General features: G+C 42.1%; 1 protein-coding gene across 1 annotated transcript; it reads right to left on the bottom strand.

The window, feature by feature from the left end:
• Window positions 1-1385: 1385 nt before the first annotated feature.
• Window positions 1386-20937, bottom strand: LOC115807010 (low-density lipoprotein receptor-related protein 2). Its single transcript, XM_030767867.1, has 35 exons — window positions 20896-20937; window positions 20603-20777; window positions 20259-20427; window positions 20010-20149; window positions 18940-19158; window positions 18406-18729; window positions 18043-18261; window positions 17782-17955; window positions 17432-17698; window positions 17134-17349; window positions 16070-16345; window positions 15706-15963; window positions 15232-15384; window positions 14861-15127; window positions 14411-14626; window positions 13803-13985; window positions 13514-13729; window positions 13379-13381; window positions 12512-12748; window positions 9936-10151; window positions 9450-9679; window positions 9070-9210; window positions 8790-8975; window positions 8421-8607; window positions 8091-8306; window positions 7700-7883; window positions 7385-7586; window positions 6867-7031; window positions 6524-6730; window positions 4295-4847; window positions 3892-4017; window positions 3403-3510; window positions 2678-2914; window positions 2048-2363; window positions 1386-1536 (listed from the first exon to the last, which is right to left on the bottom strand). The coding sequence occupies exons 1-35, from the start codon at window positions 20935-20937 to the stop codon at window positions 1386-1388; spliced, it is 7179 nt and encodes a 2392-aa protein (XP_030623727.1).
• Between the last annotated feature and the right edge of the window lie 2955 nt (window positions 20938-23892).

Below are 23892 nucleotides of genomic sequence, written 5' to 3'. Positions count from 1 at the left end.
GTCTAACTATGTAACCTGGTCCTGGTGTCTGCAAGACTAGGCAAGACTTGTTTTGAGTGTGGGTGCTTTCAGAGATGGTTAGATAGCTGACACAGAGCATCAGCCATGAGGAAGTATTTAAATAGTTGAATGTTACTGCTATGAGGGCTGGTGTTTTCACTGAGAGTGTACAACAGAACGGTTAACTGTTTAAAAGAGAAACCAAATACTCCAGATCTAAATCCATCATGATATAAATGTGTTTGGGTGGGAATGTGATGCCATTAAAAGTGTGTACTTTAGTGAAAAAAAAAACAACAAAAACTAGCTAAAAATCCTTTATCAATGCAGATTGTTTAAATCGTACACTATTTTTTTTTAATTACAAAATTTGAGATATACTGAAACTCCTGTCAAAGTTCTTTAAGTAATACCGTGTATAAAAATGCAAAATATGAACCATAGGCATGGCAGACAGAAAGGATTTCTGTCAAATTTTCACTTCTAATAAGTATGTCTCTGTTGTTCACTTGAGTTTTCCATATGCCACTCTTCCACTGTGGATTACCTTCAGAGAATCAGACCTAATGTGAAAATGACATGAAGATAAACATAAGGTCACAGACAGGACATTTCAAACTAGTTTTGACAGACTCTTGTTTCTTTTACATGCTCGGTGGTAGAGACAGGAGGTATAGTACTGGCACTCCTAAGCCTGTGGTTCACTCCATGTGTATACCTTGCCTGGTGTCCTTTATCAGCACTTGAGCAAATATGTTTACCGAGCTATTAGAGTTGCTGCTTTTCGCAGTAGATAACCCAAATGGGAAAACATGTGGTAAACGCTACACTATGAAATCTGTGCAGTTATTCAACAGAAGCCTACTCTTTATTGCTGCTCTGCAAATACTCACTACTTCTTGCTTAATTCCTTTTGTTTGCATCTCAAAGTACTGATTGAGTAGACATTGTAATGAGTGATCACTTCAAATGCCATCATGACGTGTATTAGCAGTACAGATGAATATGTTGTTAAATTGACAAAGCTGAAAGACATGTTTGTTAGGTTCTCACAAGTCAATGAACAATGATGTGGGCAGCTTCATGTGTTTTATTTCATCAAAAGGCAATTCAGACACAACGGAGAGTCAGTTGGCAGAAGTCACTTGTTCCTAAATAAGAAAAGAGGAAACCAACTTCAGATGACATGTGTCATTTTAGCACAATTTCACATCCTAAATCTCAAAGCCAATCTAGTTCACTTAAAAAAAACAAAACAAAAACAAACAAAAAAAAAACCCACAACAAGGGAACCAGTGATAAACCTTCAACACAACACTCAATGGTTATCATGTATCAAACTAAGAGATTTAGTAAAAATGTTTTCTATGGTAGATAAATAAGAACTAAAACAGGGAATGGACAGCAACAGGGGACTTGACCTCCTCTGGGTTGTACAGCTCATTGTCGAAGCTCTGAATGTTAGTCAGGCGTTCCTCTATGTCAGTCATGAGAGTCTCCTTCTCAGTGGTGCGACTTCTCACAGCTTTTGCTCTTCTGTAAATATAAGAAGTGCCGTACCAGGACATATGCAAATGAGTGTAAGAAAGGGCAAACAGAAAAGCTAAAAACCAGACAGTCCAGTGTCTGAAAGACACAAAGAAACAGATGACAATAAAGAAAGACAAAAGACAAAGACAAAAAACCCCCCCAAAAAAACAGATGCTGAGTCACTGGCCTTGGCACCTGCATGGCATTAACTAAATAGTTAAAATCTTTTAAATGTCAATGACAATTTCTTAATGAGATCTAAACAGACAAGACCAGGAAAACAATTTGAACACTAATTGTTAATACTGGTCCAAAACACTTTCACTCTTACTGAATGAAGGATAAAATAATAAATGACACTATATGGATGGAGCAATAGACATAAGTATCAACCCCAAAACAATACTACAGACCATTGACAGACCCTTGTATGCAGCCCTGGCCCCTGTAAAACTATAAACAAACATCTATTTTTTTTTTGTTGCTGTAACAGATATCAAAGAACATGCTTATATACCTATTCCTGAGGAATAAAGCTGCGACAACCACAACTCCAGCGACAAGGACAAGTCCCAGAATGAAAGCGGTGCTGCTTGACCCTCCGTTTTGGCAGAACTCCCCACTGTATCCCTGCACACACTCACAGACAGGCTTTCCCCCGCGCATGACACACTTTCCATGGTCGTTGCACCGTTTAGTATCACAGGACTGACTGTCCAGTTTACGCACTGAGATTCCATCTCCCTGTGTGGCAGAAGCCAGGATGGTCACATTTTCAGAGCCCAGTGGAGTTGGGCTGAAGGGTAGTCCAAGATTGGGGTCACCAAAAATGCCTAACGTTATGAGAAAAAAAAAATGATCAGCAAATCAATACATTTTTTTTTTCCTAATATAAGACCCAGCTCATAATATTTAATGGCCCATGTTTTTGACAGATTAGAAACCTATGACCTGGGCCGGTTCATGCCAGATAAAGAATTCTTCAGTCTTTACTCACGGTGCAGAGAATGAGGAAAAAACAAAGTGAAACAAGGGGGTGATAAAACAAAGCTATAAAAGGCATGCCGATAAGAGATGTGATTAAATGTGTGTATCTGTGTGAGTTTGTTTATTTTTATTGTAATTTCTGCTATGTTCCATGACTCACAGTTCTCTTCATCCGAACCATCCTCGCAATCAGACAGTTGATCGCAGAACTTCGCGCTCAGAAGGCACTTATCTCCTGCCCTGCATGGTTTGCTGCCAGCTGGGCATTGGAGGTCAGAAACACACTGGGTGCCATTCACAGAGCGGTAGTCTAAGCCACACCTGCAGGTTCGTCCCCCAGGGTAGGCCAGACAGAGGTGACTGCAGCCTCCGTTTTTTTCTGCACACAGGTTGGTTCCTGGTTCAAAACGAAGGCAGAAAGTAAACAAGTAGAATCCATATGATTGGACAAGAACTAATGTGCTATGACAACTGCCTCGTTCTAATTATGCCCATGGCACAGATAAGTGTACAAGTCACATGCAAATCTGAGTTGTCAAGCAAGTTATCTAAGCAGTTCAAGTGAGCTGTGTGTGAGCGAAAGAGACAAAGAGAGAGGGACAGTGAAAGGAGAGCCTTAAACGAGTCTATGTTTCACAATGCAGAGACTTCTCAGCATGCCAAACGCTGATTCTCAACCGTGATAAGATCTCTAGCTCCATTTTCAAACCTCTCAGGGGAACAGAGGATGGGAGAGGGACAGACTGAATGAAAAAAAAAAAAAAACAACCCAAAACAAAATCAGGCAAAAAAAAAAAAAAAAAAAAAAAAAAAAAAAAAAGAGACAGAAGAGAGAGGAGAGAGAGAGAGAGAGAGAGAGAGCAGAGGCTGATTTAATAGGCATACCTTTCTGGGAGGTTTTAGTATAAGCTTTCAGCTCCACAATGTTGGTTTGAACTTCAAACCATAATTGTTTTGGTTGAAAGCCATCACTGTACCACATTTTTGTGGTACCTGAAAATGAATGTGAATAAAAACAAAATCACCAAAACTGAAAGCATCAGCAGTGACACCATCAAAAAAAAAAATCTGAAAAAGGGATGAGGAAATAGTTTATTAGATTGAGTCAGACTTAAGTTATCTAATGCCAGATAGCAAACTGCAAACACATTTGAAGAACCAATTATGCCCTAACTAAAAAGGCTTAATTTCACATTAAGACTTTTTGTTTCATCTAAATGTTGTATTTATGCCGTGATTACGAGTACATCGTTACAACAAAATAAACCTATATAAAAAAGAAAGCTTGGAATTACTCCCACCACAGCTTCTACAGACTCAAGTGGAGAATGACACAGCATGAGTGAAGACTGGTGCTTTAGTTGCAGTCAGTACCATTATCCAGTGTAACCCAGAGGAGGAGGTTGTCAATGCGGGCAAACGATATGATAAAAGCAGGGCCTGTTTGATACTCTCTGTAGTTAGATCCATCAATGTCCACTGAAGCAATTACTCCAGCACCTGAACAAGAAAACAAAACACAGGCTGACAAACATTACATCATACACAGATATAAACAAAAAGGTTTTTTTTTTTCCACTTCAGTTCTGGGTGTGAGTCACTGGAGAGGGAATGAATCATCTTTGAACCCTGTCCTTATTGTACAAACCATCTCCAATTAGAGCTCCATAACAACGTTCCATGATGATACAATATTGTTCACATTTAGTTTACTTAATTAGAAATGATCACATGAATTACATGGATTATAATGAAAAAAGTACATACGGCCCTTTACCTATATCAGCCCAGTAAAGTTCTGTGCCTTTGCTGGAGAAGGTCAGAGATATTGGCATTTCTGTCGCTCCCCTCCAGAGCAGCGTACGGTTCCGCCCATCCATGTAAGCACAATCCACCTGAGGAAGATTCTTGCCCCCTACCTTTCCCAAGGCAGTGAAGCAGAGCCAACCAGCAGGCGGGTGCAAAGCAATGGATGTGGTGCCCAGGAGGTCTGCTTCCAGCACCAGAGCGGTGTGCCTGCCATTTGCAGAAGTCACTTGTAGCTGGGGTTTGTTGCTACTGCTCCAGTACAGGTTACGGGTAAGCCAGTCCACAGCCAGAGCAGTCACCACATCCCCCTGCAGCTGTAGCACACGGCCAACAGCGGTCAGACTCCAACTGCTCAACTTCAGCTGGCCAACTGAGCCTTGTCCAGCATCAGACAGGTAGAGCATACGGTCTCCAAGCACCAGGTCTAGGCCTGTGGCTTCATTCACTCCTGGGAGAGGCAAAGCCCGGTGGTCGGGCCACTTCTTCAGCCTGATCGCCCCCTTCAGGTTCCTCATGAAAATCTACGTAAAAAGGAACAAGCAGACGAAATGCTGCAGAGCATGCAACTATTTCAACTGAAACTGCATCCATGTGTGAAAATTTCACAGTTAGATAGCTCAATATCACAGATTCAAACCAGGGATGTTAATAATTCACCGTTTAACCATTAACCGAACATAAGAATTTTGACTGATGAATACTGTCAGTTAATAAGTTAAATCTCTCGCTATGTATTTAAAGTAATTTAAATAGTTGCATGGTAAAAGAGAAAAAGGATATACCTATCAACTCATAATTGTGATAGCAAGCCGCTCTCTCTACGTTCCTGGGACATCGGTAAAATCGTAGCGGATATTCTCCGCCGCGGGTTTCACAGTTAACAGAGTGCGCACCAGACTAACCACATAGCATGTCGACATATTGCTATTTCTGAATTAGAACTAGTAGATAAGCTGCACGCTATGCTTAGGACTGAGGCAGGCCAGGTCTATTTATTTTATTTTGAGGTCTGAAGATGCAACTACCACTCTCCGTTTCGTTAACCTGTCGGTTGTTTTTCATCATTAATTAGCCAAGGTTTGAAGAGGAGGTTTTCGTTACAGCGCTCTCGAATTCAACGTGTATTTTCGTTTGTTAAACTGTTTATGCTTTAGAAAGTCTGGCAATTATTTGCTATTTATTTTAAGTGATAAAGTATTTGCCTGCACGGGAAATCTAGGCTATTATGCCGGTTCTTCACATGTAAAAATAAACCCCTTCTTATGAACATTTGTTGTATTGGTGTTTTTTATCGGGACACAGACAATCGTCCATTCTAAATAGTACATTTTAATCGTGTCGGTCAACGGTTAATGGTCGGTTATAAGTCAGGGAAAAAAAGAGCATCCCTAATTCAAACATAAATGAGGCACCGCTGTTATTTACTTTGATGTTACTGGATAGCAAGATGGCTAGACAAGCGTCCCATTGTTGCCCACCACTTATGACACTACTTATAGTCAAAGGATTAGATGTCAAATTGTGATGTAAAAATTGTATTTCAGCATTGTTTTGTGGAAATTATGACCATCTATAAGCATCCGACTTCAAAGTGGAAACATGTGTTTAACACGTGTTTAAACAAGACTCCACATCTGAAATGATGTACAGTGAGAGATGAGACACAAAACTCCCTAATCAAGGAATATATCTAAAAGCACCATCTAGTGGACAAACTGCACTATGAAGCCATGCTTAAATTCAGAGGATGAAGCCTACAAAACATTTGGCTACAACAATAATGTTATTATTCTGTGACACGGTAAATGTTAACATCGGGCAGTAGAGAGGCTGGGATGTGTTTTTGTTGTTTTGGATTCTCTTGATCCTTCATTCTTAGTAGGACCAAAGTAGTCCTAGCCCAAGGTTAACAGGAGAAAATATGGTTGACATTTAAAAAAAAAAAAAAAAAAAAGCACAATATTTTACAGCACTATTTACCACCTAGTACTATTACTCCAAGTTGTGTGATGGATAGTTCAAGACCTTGGTAAGAAAATTAAACATGGGTATTTAGGTCTTAGACTTCAATTGAGAATATTTACTGAAAATACTGTTAAATCCAAGATAAGTTGTAATCCTTGTGTAACAAACCAATCCTCTCAAGAACAATAAAATCTAGTTATGGATTCCTGATGAATCATGTTGGACAGTTTACTTGAGTGAGCATGGTAGGAGACAGCAGCAGGACGAAAGAAGAGTAGTCATCCACAGGAGGGGTGCAGATGGATCTGTTCCCGGCCAGTAACAACCCAGCTGGGCAGCGGCACACTGCCTTAGACCCTGGAGCAAGCAGACACAGGTGGGAACACTGCAGCTTTTCACAGGGGCTTGAGATATTGGGCTGGATGAGAGGATGGACGACCTGGAAGATGAAACAAGAAAACAATAGTCAGCACACCATCATATTATTGTACGCTGCACAATACTAATGGAGAAAGGAATGTCCAGACCAACTGAGTTTAAAGCAAGAGTTAAATGATGTCAAGAGCAACACTTACCTTAAGGCCAAATGGCTGGCCAGGTCTTTTGAGGAGAACCTTGCGGTTCTTGCCACTGGTTTTGTGAGCACTTTGAATGGTTCTTCTTTTGGTGTCAGACCAGAACATCATGTCGTTGAAAACAGCCACAGAGAAAGGACTGGGGGTTTGGGTTAACTGCAGCAGCTTTACGAAGCAGCGATGGTGTTGAGAGGGTTAATGTGAGGTTGGGGGGAATGCACGATACTGATATTAATGATGTAGCAACTTTGCACTCTGGAAATTGTAAAAACGCTAAATAATTTGTATATAATTATAACTGGGGCACATTGCTGATAATTTAGCATTTGCTGGAGTAACCACAGTTGTGAATTAACAGTTTCCTCTGTGAAGTAAGTGCAACAATAGGTCTTAAATGGTGTGTAAAAAAAAATTGGAAACCAACTCAGTGAAGCTTAACATTTAACACTGGAAATCACCACAACTAAATTCTATGATAACCGTGTAAAATGAACTTCTGTGCAAGTTTGTGCATTTACCCTGAGGTCTTCTCCATCTAGAGTGGCTGATCCAATACACTTGAGTTTCTCATCTGTCCAGTAGAGCCTTTCTGTTAAGATGTCCACTGTCACACTCGCAGGCCAGCTGAGACTGTGTCTGACCACCACTTTCCTATCTGATCCATCCATACCAGATCGCTCAATCTGTGGCTCACTGCCAATCTCTGACCAAAACATCACCCTGACAACCACATCACAGCTCACAGGTTAAACAGCAACAAATCACAGCATAAAAATGTATGGAAGCAAAACATGTGACTATGAGACTGTTTTTATGCCTCCATGCAATCTTACCCTTTGTGGGGCAGTAGCACCAGAGACTGAGGCTGCTCAAGGTCTTCATCTAACACCACAACATAGTTCCGTGACCTCACCACACTGCTGCTCAGTCTCACAGCCAGAATCTGACCAGCCACTCCATCCACCCAGTAAAGATTCCTCGCAAGCCAGTCTATCGCAATGGAGTCAGACTTAATCCCTGAGAAAGAAAAGAAAAGATATTCATATTAATACTTATTTATTCATACTCAGCGAAGACGTGTCCTGTATAGAACTGATTGCAAGACATTGCATTGCAAGACTTTGACTTTGTTTAACTTTATACGTGCCGGCAAGAACCAAATCAACAACGCCCTTGCACAGACAAAAAAAAAAAAAATCATATTCCAATTCCTTTTGCTCTGACCTTTAACAATGGTACCAATGATGTCCTTGTCGCCATGGACAGCCCATTTGATGCTGTCATCATCCAGACTAACCCAGAACACCCTCTCCTCCCTCAGGTCATAGTCCAGTGAAAAAATGGGCTTCTTCCCTGGAGGAATGAGCATCTTGATGTTGGAGTTTTGCAAGCCCAAGAGCAGCAGCTCATGTTGTACAGAGACCAGAAGGGAAGGCACCTCTGCATCAGACACGGGAGGGGAAAAAAAAAAAAAAAAAGTCAGCATGTCAAGCCCCCCCTAACAAGTATATGAAATCAGCTTAAACTCATGTTTCTGGATTAAAACCACCAAACCGGTGGTCTTGCAGCTGCGACCATCAGGCTCCAGGAGAAACCCAGGGTAACACTGGCATGAATAAGAACCATGACTGTTGTGGCAGCTATGAGAGCACAAAGCCGGGCGGATCTCCAAGCACTCATCCACATCTGTGCAGGAGAGCCCATCTTTCTGTAGACTGAAACCTGCTTTGCAGCCGCATCTCTGTGAGAGTACAGACACATGAGAATTTGTGAATATGACAGTGTTTTGGAAGAAACGTAGCAGAGATTACTCTGTATTAAATGCAATATTGTCATTGAACATTAGGCGCAGACACCAAATGTATCCATCTATAGAAAGAGAATGATATCTGTGTAATGGTATGTTGTATGGCATGTACAAACCGCTCCACGGGGGGTACTGATACAGTAGTGGGCACACTTAGGGCTGCTGGGGCTGGAACAGTTCCCCTTGAGGCATCCTGCACCCTCATCTGAGCCATCCAGACAGTTTGTTATCCTGTTACATGCCAGTGCTAGGTCCAAACACTCACCACTCCCACACTGAAACATGTGGGACGGGCACCGTTTCTCCTTACCTAGACACACAAATTTATCCTCATAGTTGTCTAGTTCAAATGACTGAGATCACCTGGCAGTGTGCGCGCAGTCAGACGGTTTTGACAGTACACTTACATCCAGCTTCATCGCTCCCATCTTCACAGTCCCTCATGCCATCACATCTCCATGACTTGGCCACACACTGAGTTTTAGATGCACACGACCACTGGAATTCGCCACACTCCAATGGGGAGGCCTTGCAGTTCTGAATCAGATTCAGATAGACAGGTCCGTATTTAATTCACATTGTCGGAGACAAAATAAGAGGCGAGTCCAGAGAGTCTCAAACTCCCTGAGCTAGATCTGAACTTAGTTTCATACGTTGTAACATGTCTTAAACCAATATGGATAAACAACACAGTAGTATTATCTTTAATGAACTTATTTGCATTCAGCATTTGTGAAAGTCCAAATCCTTTAGATGAATTCAGGTGCAGAGCTCACCCTCTCATCAGAGCCATCGCTGCAGTCCTCGTCTCCATCACAGAGCCAGTCCTCCTGCAGGCACTCATGACTGTGGGGACAGCGGTACTGAGTGTCACACTTTGGGGGTTGAGGACATCCTTTCTCATCAGAGTGGTCTCGGCAGTCTGCATGTTCATCACAACGTAGAGCAAGAGACACACACTGGCCGCTGTCACACTGGAACTGGTCACTCACACACTTCTCAGCCGCTAAAAAGGGGGGACAAAGCATTTTCAAAATCATCATTATAATCTCACCGAAAGCGTTTAGTTAAAGCAGTGGCTAATCATGAATGACTGACAACTGAGCATCTTTTTCTCAGTTTTTTCCTTTTTATTTTTCTTTCTCTCCTAGAACAAACAACACAGTCACATACTTTCCTTAGCTGCTGAAGCCCAAAGGTCCACTAAAGGTGGCTTTAATCTCTTGACCACCAAATTAACTGTCAATGCGAAATGAACTCACCACAATTTGTTTCATCGGTACCATCCACACAGTCACGTTCTCCATCACAGAGGAAGGTTTCAGGGACACAACGAGTCTTGTTGTCACATCGATGGCTACAAGTGTCTGTTAGTGTAAAACAGGCCATTTCATCCGAGAGATCCTGACATTGAGGTGTCCCATCACATACTTGTGCCATGTCTATGCACATCTTCCCATGGAAACACTGGAACTGCCCTAGAGATTCCAATACCAGAGGTCATCGTTAATGGCCAACTTAAACATTCATCACACATTGTATTAAAGCAACTTCATTGGCATTTTATACACTCAGTAGTCAGTTTACACCACCACATTCTCAAAAATGGGTCACTTTTACAGGGACTGAGGCAAGTGACCATTGCTTACTATATAAATCTGGCAAACAGGTATCAAGGGATCCAATTACTGTTCCACTAAACTTTAGAATGGGCAGAATGAGTGACTGGTAGCGGCACAGTACGGGGGTGGATACATAGCATATCAGAATGCGCAATTCATCAGAATTTGCCACACATGGGGCATAGCAGCAGACAACATTACCTGATTTTACTCCTGCCTAATAAAAACAAGAAACAACCAGGGCACACAATCAGCACTGGACAATTGAAGAGTGGAAAACACTGCCTGGTCCAAAGAATCCTGACAACTGTTGCATCATGTTATTGCTAGAATCAGGATTTAGTGTAAGCAACATGAGGCCAAGGACCTCTCCTGCCTGGTGTCAATGGCACAGACTGGTGACAGTGGTGTAATGTGTTGGGAAATGCTTTCTTGGCGCATGTGAAGTCCCTCAATGCCAACTGAGAGACGTTTTATCCGAACATTTCTGCTGAACTGGCACATCCTTTCCTAACTATATATGTGGCAATATTTTCAGCAGGTCAATGTGCCATGTCACAATGCACGAACTTTCTCAGACTGGTTTGAGAAATGAAAGACTTTTCTTGAGTACCCTTCAGAGAGCCACGACCTAAACCCAAGACTGCATTTAAGCAGAGAGTTGTTTGCAGCTTGAGGGTAGCACTGCTCAAATCTACAGCAACTGCATGATACAGCCACATTAGGATGGGACAGCGTCCCTGTGGGTATTCAACACCAAGTATAATTTATGCTCTGAAGAATGCAGGATGTTCAGGAGACAAGACAGGGTTCTAGATGTGTTGTGGAGCACAGACCACATGTAGGTATAATGTTTAGAGCATCTCCTACCTGATTTACAGGTATGATCACAGTCCGCTTCATCAGAGCCATCCCTGCAGTCTCTCTCACCATCACACACATGACTGTACAGCACACACTCACTCCCATCCGTACAAGGTTTTGTGCCCAGGCGGCATTTCACGGGTGATGAGGGTCTTGTGACCAACACATTCTTATTATCTAGAGAAGAACCAAATGTGTCAAGTGAGTACTCAAATATTGTGACTTTAAAAAATGATTCAAAGTCTTCCATTTCATACTAAATCCCTGCATCTCTGTAAGGTGGAATATAGGACTCACAGCAGTTCCTCTCGTCAGAGCCATCCTTGCAGTCTGCTTTTCTGTCACAGAGCTGCTGGTCAATTAGACAGGTGGTCCCGCCATCACAGAGCAGTGCGCACGAACACTGTTTCTCATCAGAGCCGTCAGGGCAATGGACACGCCCATCACACACAAGGGCACGTTCGATACACTTACGCCGATCTTTACACAAGAAGTGGCCTAAACAAGACAAACAGTCAGCACTTGGGCGTCATCAGACGTTCAGAACAGGCTAGTAAACAGAGAGTAAACCATCACCAGGATCTGAGCAGGCATCTATACAGGACGCCTCATCTGACCCATCAGGACAATCTTTCTGCCCGTTACATAGCTGTGACTGAGTGATGCATATAGACGTTCCTTGACACATCACAGAGGGACTGTAGCAGCTTGGCGGAGATGTGGAAACATCTAAGCTGGCAGTAGTTCTGAGCGCTAGGGAGGAAAGAGTCAAAATGGTTTACATGGGGTAGAATTTAGTGGAATGCAGTGAAACAGCTTTTAACAAGAGTTTTAAAAAACTGTTCCAAGAGGTAAACGGGAGAAATAAACGATCGTTTCATCAGAGTACGCTGCTTTTTCTCATCCTTTTGCAACACACACCAGCAAAGTCAAAATGGGTTACAGGGAAAAGCTCTACAAGTTAAAGTAGATTGAGTTTCTCTATGATGAGACAAGTCACTTATTTTGGACATATTATTTGAACGGTTTCATTAATAACGCTCACGACAGTTGGCTTCATCTGTGCCATCGGCACAGTCTCTTTCTCCATCACAGAGGAGGTTTTCTGGGATACAGCGAGTTTTGTTGTCACAGCGATGGCTGCAGCCCTTAGTGCGAGTAAAGCAGTCCAGTTCATCAGATCGGTCCTGACACTGAGGTTTACCATCACACACTTCTTTCACATCAATACATTTCTTCCCATCAGCACACTGGAACTGCCCTACAGAGACAAAATCTCTTACTTCATTCTTTACATACATTTTTGCATATTAAAAGGCTTATTTACTCATTCAATTTAAAAAGTCTCTAACCTATTTTGCATTGAAATTCACAGTCTTCTTCATCAGATCCATCCTTACAATCAGTCTCTCCATCACACAAATGACTGTACAACACACACATACTCCCATCCCTGCAAGCTTTGGAGCCCAGGCGACACTTCAGAGGTGGAGGTCCAGAAGTCTTTGGTATTGTAGTAGCCGCAGTGGTACAGTCCACTTCATCTGAACCATCAAGACAATGGTAGCGTCCATCACAGACCAGATCCCCTTTAACACATATTCTCCTGTCCTTACACAGGAAGTCACCTGCATTACAAAACATAATAAAAGCCAAACATCTGACAAAATGTTTGACAAGAGTTATGTGAAAGGTGCACTTCATATGAGAACATAATGAAATGTCATCCTTGTGAACACGTGCTAAATCGGTCTTGTGGCTGTAAGGTCTGGAACTAATAAGAGTAGGACCTGCACTCTGATGGGCCGTAGCCCACAGCACAGCTGACCTGATCCCACAGCCATATGAAAAATACATTTAGACTCTTTAAATGACTTCAGTCAAGGAGCCTCTCAACATTACCATTAAATGGGATGAAGCAAATGGTTACATCACAACTCAAGGTGCATGTAGTAGGCAAGCGAAAATAAAAAAAAAACACTACAATGACTGAAGCTTTTAATCAATCACTTATGAAAACCATGTTGTATCAAGGCATCCTATAAAATAATACATGTTTCATGCATAGCACCACTTGTAGCACCTGGATTTGGACATGTATCTCGACAGTGTTCTTCATCAATGCCATCAGGACAGTCTCTCTTTCCATCACACAGCTGTGTCTGGGAGATGCACACTGATCCACTTCGACACAGCACAGAGGGACTTTTACACTTTACTATCTGAGATGGGTAACCTATTGAGGACAAAATTAACAGGCAATGCAGTGATGAAAAACAAAATGGGTGCCAATTGATAAAGTTCTTCTGCTTTTGGTTGGTATTTGGAATTACTTTCTCATTGCAGAGACTTACCACAGTCAGCCTCATCGGTGCCATCCACACAGTCTCTCTCTCCATCGCAGAGGAAGTTTTCTGGGATACAGCGGGTTTTGTTGTCACAGCGATGGCTGCAGCTCTTAGTGCGAGTAAAGCAGTCCAGTTCATCAGAGCGGTCCTGACACTGAGGTTTACCATCACACACTTGTTTCACATCAATACACTTCTTCCCGTGAGCACACTGGAACTGGCCTGAAGAGACATATTTTGTGTCTCACAAAACCACAGTGAAAAGCCAGACCATTCTTCTTTACCAATGTCCTACCTGCTTTACACTGAAGATCACAGTCCTCCTCATCAGATCCATCCTTACAGTCAATCTCTCCATCACACACATGATTATACAGGACACACTCCTTTCCATCCTTACAGGCTTTAGAGCCCATGCGACATTTCAGAGGTGCTGCACCAGAGCTCTGAGGAACCATGGTGGGACAGCCCATTTCATCTGAACCATCGATACAATGAGCGTATCCATCACAAACCAGACTCCCCTTTATGCAAATCCTCCTGTCCTTGCAGAGGAAGTCACCTGTAAAAAAAAAAAATAAATAAATTATATATATAGCTCTCATGTACCTTGACTCTATAGGACTTTCACACATATGCTTCAGTGAAACTGCTTTGAGTATTTACTTCGATATGGACAATTACGAAGACACGGTCTCTCATCCGATCCATCAGGGCAGTCCTTCTTTCCATCACACAGGTGAGCCTGTGAGATACACAACGCTGTCCCCTGACACGCCACAGAAGGACTTTTGCAACCTGGTGCTAGTGTTGGGATTGCAACACATTGTTTAATACCATTGTTTGGGGGGGGGCTTACAGAATTGGTAACGTGATTTCAGAGATGCATGTTGTTAAGCTCACCACATCCAGCCTCGTCTGACCCATCCAAGCAATCCCTCATCCCATTGCAGATGAAGACTTCTGGGATACAGTGGTTGTCCCTGTCGCAGCGCAGAGCGCAGCTCCTGCTAGGCTTCCAGCAGTCCCTCTCATCAGACTGGTCCAAACACTGAGGCGTTCCATCACACACCTGCTTCTTGTCAATGCATTTTTTCCCACGAGTACACTGGAACTGGCCTGATAATTGAAAGCAGAGTGACATACAAGTCTGTTTACCAAATTGTACCGAATCTTAAGATGAAGACAAGCAACTGCATGTGTGTGTGAAAACACATATGGAAGAAAGTCATTTTAAAAGCTGCTCTTGGTTCACATCTTTTCAATATTCATTTCATTCATAAGAGTATGAAGCTTTTTGAGTATGCAATAGCTTGCCTCGTAATGTCACCACTGTCCATTTTCTCATCTCACCTGGACTGCACTGAAGGCCACAGTCCTCTTCGTCAGATCCATCTTTACAGTCCTTCTCTCCATCACACACATGAGTGTATAAGACACACTCACTCCCATCCCTACATGCTTTAGAACCCATACGGCACTTCAGGGGTGCCAGTTTTGGGGCCTTTGGAGCCACAGTGGGACAGCCCAATTCATCTGAACCGTCATTGCAGTGAAAGCGTCCATCACAAACAAGACTTCCCTCAATACACTTCCTTCGGTCCTTACATAGGAAGTCATCTAGATAAACAAAACAGATCAGGGAAAAACTATACAATGGATGGCCAAGAAAGAGTACTGAGTAATTACCCTCCTGTGGAGACTTCAATACTCAATATTCGTACCTTTTTTTGCACAAATGTCAACACAAAAAGCCTCATCAGACCCATCAGGACAGTCCTTTGTTCCATCACAGACCTGAGCCTGAGAGATACAAACTGACTTCCCACGGCACAAAATGGAGGGACTGTTACACTGTGGCAGTGGAGTGAGGATGACTGCAGAAACACAGCAAGGTACATCAGGATGACAGATTTAAGTTCATCAAAACTAAAATGACAGATCATCCAATGTCAAACAGTCCCTGGCTAAATCTTCACAATACAGCAAACTAAAGTGCCGGAGAGTTCCTGATCTCCTTAAAATCTGAGAGCGGTGTTTTGAAACACAATTTATATTAGCCATGTTTTCTAACAATTTGGAGCTAATAAGGTTAACTAAGAGAGAGTTCATTTTGATATGATAACCAATGAACTTGGTTATTAGACTCCCTTGAACAAGTGAGGTAAATTCAGCCTGATCGGCAAAGTTTGCCTCACCACAATGGGCCTCATCTGAGCCATCCCAACAGTCCCTAATCCCATTGCAGATAGAAACTGCTGGGACACAGTGCTTGTCTCTGTCACAGCGGAGTACACAGCTTCTGGCAAGTTTCTGGCAGTCCCTCTCATCAGACTGGTCCAAACACTGAGGTGTTCCATCACACACCTGCTTCACATCAATGCATCTTCTTCCAGTAGCACACTGAAACTGCCCTAAAGGATTATCACAATACTGAGAAATGGTGGTCAATATACCTGCAATATGGGGTCAGACGTCATCATGAGAAAAAGTGTATAAGTTAACTAGACAACAAGGTCGCCCAAACTAAGATAAAACGAATTGATACTCGGGAGCACTTACCCGTTTTGCATTGCGGAATACAGTCTTCTTCATCAGATCCATCTTTACAGTCAATCTCTCCATCACACATGTGACTGTACAGGACACACGCTTTTCCATCCCTACATGCTTTAAAGCCCACCTGACACTTCAGAGGTGCTGTTCCAGAAGTCTCTAAGCTCCTGGGAGATATAGTAGGACAACCCACTTCATCTGAGCCATCAGTGCAGTGAAAACGACCATCACAAACCAGGTTTCTCTTTATACACAGTCTCCTGTCCTTACAAAGGAAGTCACCTTGAAGACAAAGGAAGGAGATATCACAGTAATGTGAGATTTATAGATTTATATGCTTTCACAAAAATTTACTTTTCCTGTAGAATCTTGAATAGTCTTACCTGGTGTCGCACACATATCTATACAGGATGCCTCATCAGACCCATCGGGACAGTCTCTCTTTCCATCACACACCTGAGTCGGGGAGATGCACACTGATGTCCCATCACACATCACAGACGGACTCTTGCAGTTTAGACTTTGAGCTGTTAACACTGTCGACAGAACTTTGTTGCGTGCTCCATAATTAATCACTCTCCCGTTGTTTGAAACTGCAAAAATAGGCATTACTTGTGATTTATAGCATTTTACCTTAAGGACAAATACATACAACTTGCCTTGTTAACCAGAATGTGAATTTATGGAGATGCTGAAACAAATATCTCACAGATTAAATTCATCAAAAGACCAATGGTACAGGATTATTGCAGGATTTGGTGCAGCACTCTTAAAATGTCATCAAATGTTTGAATAAACCAAACATATTCAACCCACAGCCATATAAAGCCAAATGATGCATAGTGTTCACAATAAACCCGGACGTCAGGTATAATGACTCCGTGACAAGTCCATTGCATCACTGATTGTGACTGAACCAGTGATCAGAAAAACCAGGACTGTATCCGACTTGGATGGTTACAGTTCAACACCTCTGCGGTAAACAGTATTTAATTCCTGCTGCATCTTTTAGTGCAATCATAAATAATGAAAAGAACATCACTATGGTGACCTCAGTTTATGACACTCACGACAGTTGGCTTCATCTGTGCCATCCACACAGTCCATCTCTCCATCACAGACAAAGGTTTGTGGTACACAGCGGGTTTTGTTGTCACAGCGATGGCTGCAGCCCTTAGTGCGAGTAAAGCAGTCCAGTTCATCAGATCGGTCCTGACACTGAGGGGTTCCATCACACAGCTGTTTCACATCTATACATTTTCTCCCATGAGCACACTGGAACTGGCCTGCAGAGAGAAGATATTTCATTTCATTCTTTACATATATTTTTGCATATTGACAGGCTGTTTGATTTAAAAAGTCTCTAACCTATTTTGCACTGAAATTCACAGTCCTCTTCATCAGAGCCATCCTTACAGTCAGTCTCTCCATCACACACATGACTGTACAGAACACACTCTTTCCCATCCTTACATGCTTTAGAGCCCATGTAACACTTCAAGGGTGCTGAGGTTAAAGTCTCTGAAGCTAAAGTGGGACAGCCCACCTCATCCGAGCCATCAAGACAATGACTGCGTCCATCGCAAACCAGACTCCCTTTAATGCATACCCTTCTGTCCTTACACAAGAAGTCACCTGAGCAAACATCACATCTATTAGTAAACAAAGCAGAAAAGGGGTGAAACAAGGATTGATCTCTTCTGAACTTCCTATATTACCTGGTGTTGCACACATATCTATACAGGATGCTTCGTCGGATCCATCAGGACAGTCTCTCTTTCCATCACACACCTGACTCCGGGAGATGCACACTGACGTCCCATCACACATCACAGACGGACTCTTACAAGTGGCCTGTGTGGTGGACACATCGCTATGCTCTACACCCTCATCTGAAAGACAGAGGTAAGACACTAAAAAGTGCTCTGCCAAAGTTTCGATAACTGTTTTGAGAAAAAAAAAATGAGTACATTACTGACCTTGCATAACTTCTTTGAGGGCTACAGCTATATCAACAACGTCATCCTCCACAGCCACCCCCCTCACCCGTTCTCCATTGGTGCGTTTCCACAGAGTGATTACATTATTAAGCATGGACACCATGTAGGGCTCGTAGGCAGCAACTATAGAGCCTGGCACATTCCAGCTCTGACCAGCTGAGTACTTCCTCATCTTCAGCAGGCTCATAACCTGCAAACCTGAAAAATCAGAAAAATTGGTTCACTCACTAGACCATATACACTGATATCCCCTTTAACTTACTGACACGCCTGTCTAAGATTATCAGCCCACCAAACTGTGACATCAGTAATAAGGCATAATCCAAAGAGAGCAGTACTGACCAGACTTTTCAGAGTTCCAGAGGAAACTGTTGGATTTCCTGTCCAGAGTGATTTGGCTAACAGTGTTCTCTTCAAGGGTTTGGATGGCTTTTGCATTGCCTCCAGTTAGACCTAGTCTCATCCTGATGATCTGATCTCCATCAACCCAGTAAAGCTGACCCCTCTGCCAATCCACATAGATGTCACTGACTTCACCTCCACCTTGGTAAAGCAGTTTGGAGAAACTTTGATCTGGGAAGCCAACAAAAGTGACGCCAATGGACATTCCATCACAGGCCAACCAGTACAGGTTCCCAGTCTTCTGGTCAACTCTCACAATACATGCTAACAGGAAAGATGAAGAACACAGAGTAGGGAAAAGAAAAAAAATTAGTCATTTTAGTCCAATGTGAAAAAGAAATAACCATATTTTGGCCATTTTCTGCTCCTCTGCACATTACTGTATTTAAAAATATTTAAACAACCAATTTAATTAAGATATAAAACCTTTCACAGAAACAAAATTACATTTACAACAATTCTAAAATGACTTACCAGGCTTAGCAGTTGGAATATACACAGTCTGTTTCTGCGAAACGCCTCTAGCCTTGACATGGCCTGTGCCATTCACCCACACCACCCATTCTCTTCTCCAGTCCATGTCAAAAGACCCGATGTCCTCATCCGCAGTGAAGAGCAGCATTTTCTGAGGGCCGTCTGGTTTAAACTCGAGGGTGTACAGAGTTTTTGATGTAGCATAGACAAGTTTGAAATCTAAGAGACAGTGAAAATAACTTTGTGACCAAGTTACACAAAGCATTTAAAAAAAATGACTTACCCTTACAAGATCACTTACATTCACATGTTCCTTGAGGCATCGGCAGACTTTCTTTAGAGCACACACAGGTGAATCCACCTGGCTTTTCAAGGGAAGGCAAGCAGAGCTGGCAACGAGACTTTGAACATGGAGAGGTGTTACCTGCTAACAAAGAAGTATGCATAACATATCTATACCATTCCATTCTAGTAACAGATAAAAGCACAAATTCTGTTTTGCAAGGCAGGCAGACTGATGGTATACCTTTAGGTTGCTGGAGTTCATGATAAATTGTGAGTATGGGTAATGAGGCTTTCAGAATAAATGCCTTTTGTTTGGGCTGGTCTTGAGGGGCTTGCCATACACGCTTTGAATCAGTCCAAAAGAACCAGCCACTGAACACCGCCAGATTCTGAGCAGGGCTTCCTCTGAAGAAGTCCCAAAATGTATATCGTCCTGTCCCATCAATCTTCACCGTCTCAATAGACTGAAATGATTGTTTAAAGTCTGTGGTCATGTTCCATTTCCACTGACATTCCACAATTTTTGCTGCATAGACATTAGGTGAACAGTAATTTAGCTGTACGTAGCCCTTTGTTTAAACTGCCTCTAGATGTGTTATCAGTGAAAACCTTATTTATATGGATCATAAGATTGAATGTTACATTACGACTCCCCTGGGAGAAGTCACAATATGATAACTTACTATGAATTGCAGGATCTGATCATAGATGATGGATTCATGACAGATGTACTTTGAGATCAGGACAAAATTAAATACATGCAAGATGATTGCTTCCATGCATACCAGCTTGACATCGCTGATCCAGTACAACCGCTGAGCTGCAACATCCATAGTTAGGCTTCTTGGAGACTGTGCAGTGACTACGACCAGCGTAGTGCGTCTTGAGCCATCCATTCCAGCTCGGTCGAGGGTCATTTGACCACCTGTTCCATTGTTTATCCAAAACAGAGTGCTACAAATACAAGAGGAAGCAGCAGTTAATTTTTTTATACTTTCACTTAAAAGTGCAACAGCTACACCTAGACAGCATACCTGTTAGTGGGCAGGAGAACTAAATCTAATGGATAAATATCTTTGTCCATGACCATGGCAACTGCACTACCATCAGGTGTTCCAACATAGATTGCTTTTTGTACCACATTTGTCCAGAACACAGGTCCATTGATCCAATCAACAGCTAGACTCCTAACTCCAACATGGCCTACCAGGAGGGAAGAAACAAATATACATCACACTCAGATGCCACACATGTATGGTCTGACAATAAGAGGAGGAACTGAGAGATCAGATTAAGAATATTAGGTTCAAAGTCAACTTGGGCTCTTAATCAGAAAATATGGAGAAAAATTCTTATAGATTTTACAGCAAAGCAGAACCTGTGTAGAGGGTGCTTCTCTTTTGGCCTTCTGCTCTAAAAATGTTCCCTCGTTCGTCAGCCCAGTAGACAGAGTTCCTCATGATGTCAAAAGCCATTGCAACAGGATCACTGTCACTTACATAAAGGCTCTCATATGTGTTGCTCTTCAAATTCACCAATCCAATGACACCTTTCTTTGTGGTCAAAATTTTTGTCACATTGCCTAATTGAAAATGGAAAGTTCATCCAACACACAATACTGTGATATAATCTTGGAAAATTGTTTATGGGTATTACTGCACTTATGTTTACCTTGAGCTTGGCATGCCCCATTTCGTTGAATTTGGAAACCATTGCGACATCGACACTGGTATGAACCTGGTGTATTGACACAAATGTGCATGCAGGGACCATAAGGCTGAGAGCATTCATCCATGTCTGCACAACAGGTAAAAAAAAAAAAAATTATATACACACACACACACACACACACACACACACACACACATCTCTTAATTTTTTACAAAGTCAACCACAATATCATGCCGCAAACTGATTAGCATCAATAATGCATCTCGCTTACAATTAGTTAATGTCACAAGACAAAGTCAACAACAAATATTCTAGCTATATAAATTCCACAGTTCCCCCTACCTATGCAATCTGCTCCATTTACAGACAGTGTCAGGCCACTGGGACAAGAGCACTGGGCTCCCCAAAGCTGGTCTGTACAAATGTGACTACAACCACCATTTGCCTTGTTACAACTCCTACCTATGAAGAAGCAGAGATAAAACAGAAACACTATTTTCCAACATACTGTTTCTCTGAATATATGGCACAGAGCCTAGTCGGTATTTTGGGATTCCAGAAGTCTGTAATGCATTGTACCAAGCTAGATTTTACTTTAGGAAATATATTTAAACACAAAGCTTCCCCTACAAGCTTTGATTGGACCTTCAGGACGGTTCAGATTTCCAAACTGGCCCTTGACATACCACAAGTGACAGGTTCATCCCTTCCATCTGAGCACTGACGCTGACCATCACACATCTCTCTCTGGCTCAGACACAATCCATTTGGACAACGGACATTCATTTCAGCACAAAATCCTGAGACAGGAGCCATAACCAACACATTTCTTTGATTATTTCCATATAATCTATTGAATCAAGCTGGAATCTAGAATACAGGTCAGTAAAAGCACATTGAGTATTGATGGAGTATCATGTATAATGGAGTATTGATTTCAGCTCACCACAGCCCTCCTCATCAGAGTTGTCAGCACAGTCATTGGCTCCATTGCAAAAAAGTTCTTGTGGGACACATATTTGGTTCTTACACATCCAGTCTCTCTTGAGACACCCTGAAATCTGGGTGCAATTCATCTCATCCGAACCATCTTTACAGTGGGGCTGACCATCACACACAGCAGCCTTTATCACACATGTGGACAGATCTGCACACTCAAATTCTCCAGGTGAACATACTAAAGAAATGAACAGAAATAAGCAAACTAAACAATTTTATAACTAATATCATGTCATACATACGTATATATACAGAGAGAGAGAGAGAGAGAGAGAGAGAGAGAGAGAGAGAGAGAGAGAGAGAGAGAGAGAGAGAGAGAGAGAGGGGGGGGGGGGGGGGGGGGAGTGGAAACTACTCTTGGACTCCCCCCTCCAAAAAAAGAGTGATAAAACCAGACTAGTTAGTTATTGTGCAGGACATGGCATGGTAAATAACATACAACAACCCATCTCATCAGAGCCGTCCAAACAATCTCCAGCGCCATCACAGCGCCACAAACGCGGAATGCACGCGTCGTCATCGCACTGCCAGTTGTCAGTCTCACATGTTTGAACGAAACCTGCGAAACGTGTGAGATAGTCTCGAAAAAGGCCTTTGATTCAAACGGTGCCCTTGACCACAACATCCACTTGGAACTAACTTGACAGAAATGTTGAATTCTACTTGTATGCAAGAGTTTACTTAAATGTAACTTAATTGCATATTTTGGGGAAATTAGTCGCATTATTTTTTTTTACCTGTAAAGTAGCTCAGACTGAAAACTGCAGTCAAACATGGGAAGTACCACAGTTCCATGACTTCCCATGCAGCCTCTTTGACTCAAACGATAAACGAATCGAGAAGAGCCTTTTTATCGTTTCTTGAGGGTGCCCTCGTCACGTGGCCAATTGTTTTTTGGGGTTTTTTTTTTTGGTTTGTTTTTTTTTCCCCCTAGAGCTGTGATTTCGTCAATCAGCAAACTTCGTTTGACTTCTAATCTGATGGTACGCTGATCTGGTGGTAGACTGCTTTAGGGTTAAAGTTGGATCTGATTTATCAGATTTTTGTATGGAAATGTAGTGCCACAAGGCAGCGCCGTTACTTTACTATTATTTCATGCAATATTCAACGATATTTTTTAACTGTGAGATTTAAGTAACTCGTTGTATGTTAATGATGGCGCAATTTGGAAGAGAGGGAAAACAAAACTCATTTACCTATAACGACTGTCCAAAGTTGTTTAATTGGAAATTTGAACGTTGAGAGACAATGTTGTGTTTTTTGCCCCTGGGGTACTCATGTGGCTCATACTAACTCGAAATTTAAAAAATATTAATTTTTGAGATACGTCTGTGCTAAGATTTACTCCTGATCATGGGTGCATAGTATATGGGAAAGTGGCTCACACGCTGGACTCGACTGAAGGGTTACAGATGGCATACCATGATAATAGCATTGATATCCACTCTTTGGCGGCAAAAGATTTGATTGGAACATACATAGGAAGGCAGGAGAACATTGAAATGCATTGATTTAGCGTCTGTCGTAGTACTAGGATAGTCCCTACTCCAAATGATTATGATGTGGTATGAAAGTTAGGCGTCAGCTGATTTGAGGAGGCCATTTACAATACTTGTATGAAAAATTATTCTTAAGAACCCTTGCAGTAATTGAGTGATTATTAGTGCATTTACCTGCTAAATTAATCACTGATTTCTAAAATGAATTACTTGGTCTAAGTAGAAAACATCTCATCTTCATGCACCGGGCACATGAGCGTTTCACTTTCTCATTTCTTTCTTGAATATTAACTGGTTCTAGAATCATTTAAATATATTACAGTTGCAGTACTAGAGGCTCAAGGCGAACAGAGTTCCTTTGCTCTTGCGCTTTCAAAGAAAAAAAAAAAAAAAAAACAGAATTCTCTCCAGCTGAAATATGTCCTTGGCTTTGGAGGCTCCTGCATCTTGAGATTAGTTTGTGCCATTGACTGAAAGTTACTTGTGGGTGTTAACAAAA

The sequence above is a fragment of the Chanos chanos genome, chromosome 3 (genome assembly GCF_902362185.1).
Source record: "Chanos chanos chromosome 3, fChaCha1.1, whole genome shotgun sequence".
Taxonomy (NCBI): domain Eukaryota; kingdom Metazoa; phylum Chordata; class Actinopteri; order Gonorynchiformes; family Chanidae; genus Chanos; species Chanos chanos.
The sequence above is the reverse complement of the archived record's forward strand: the minus strand, read 5'-3'. Positions and strand labels throughout refer to the sequence as shown.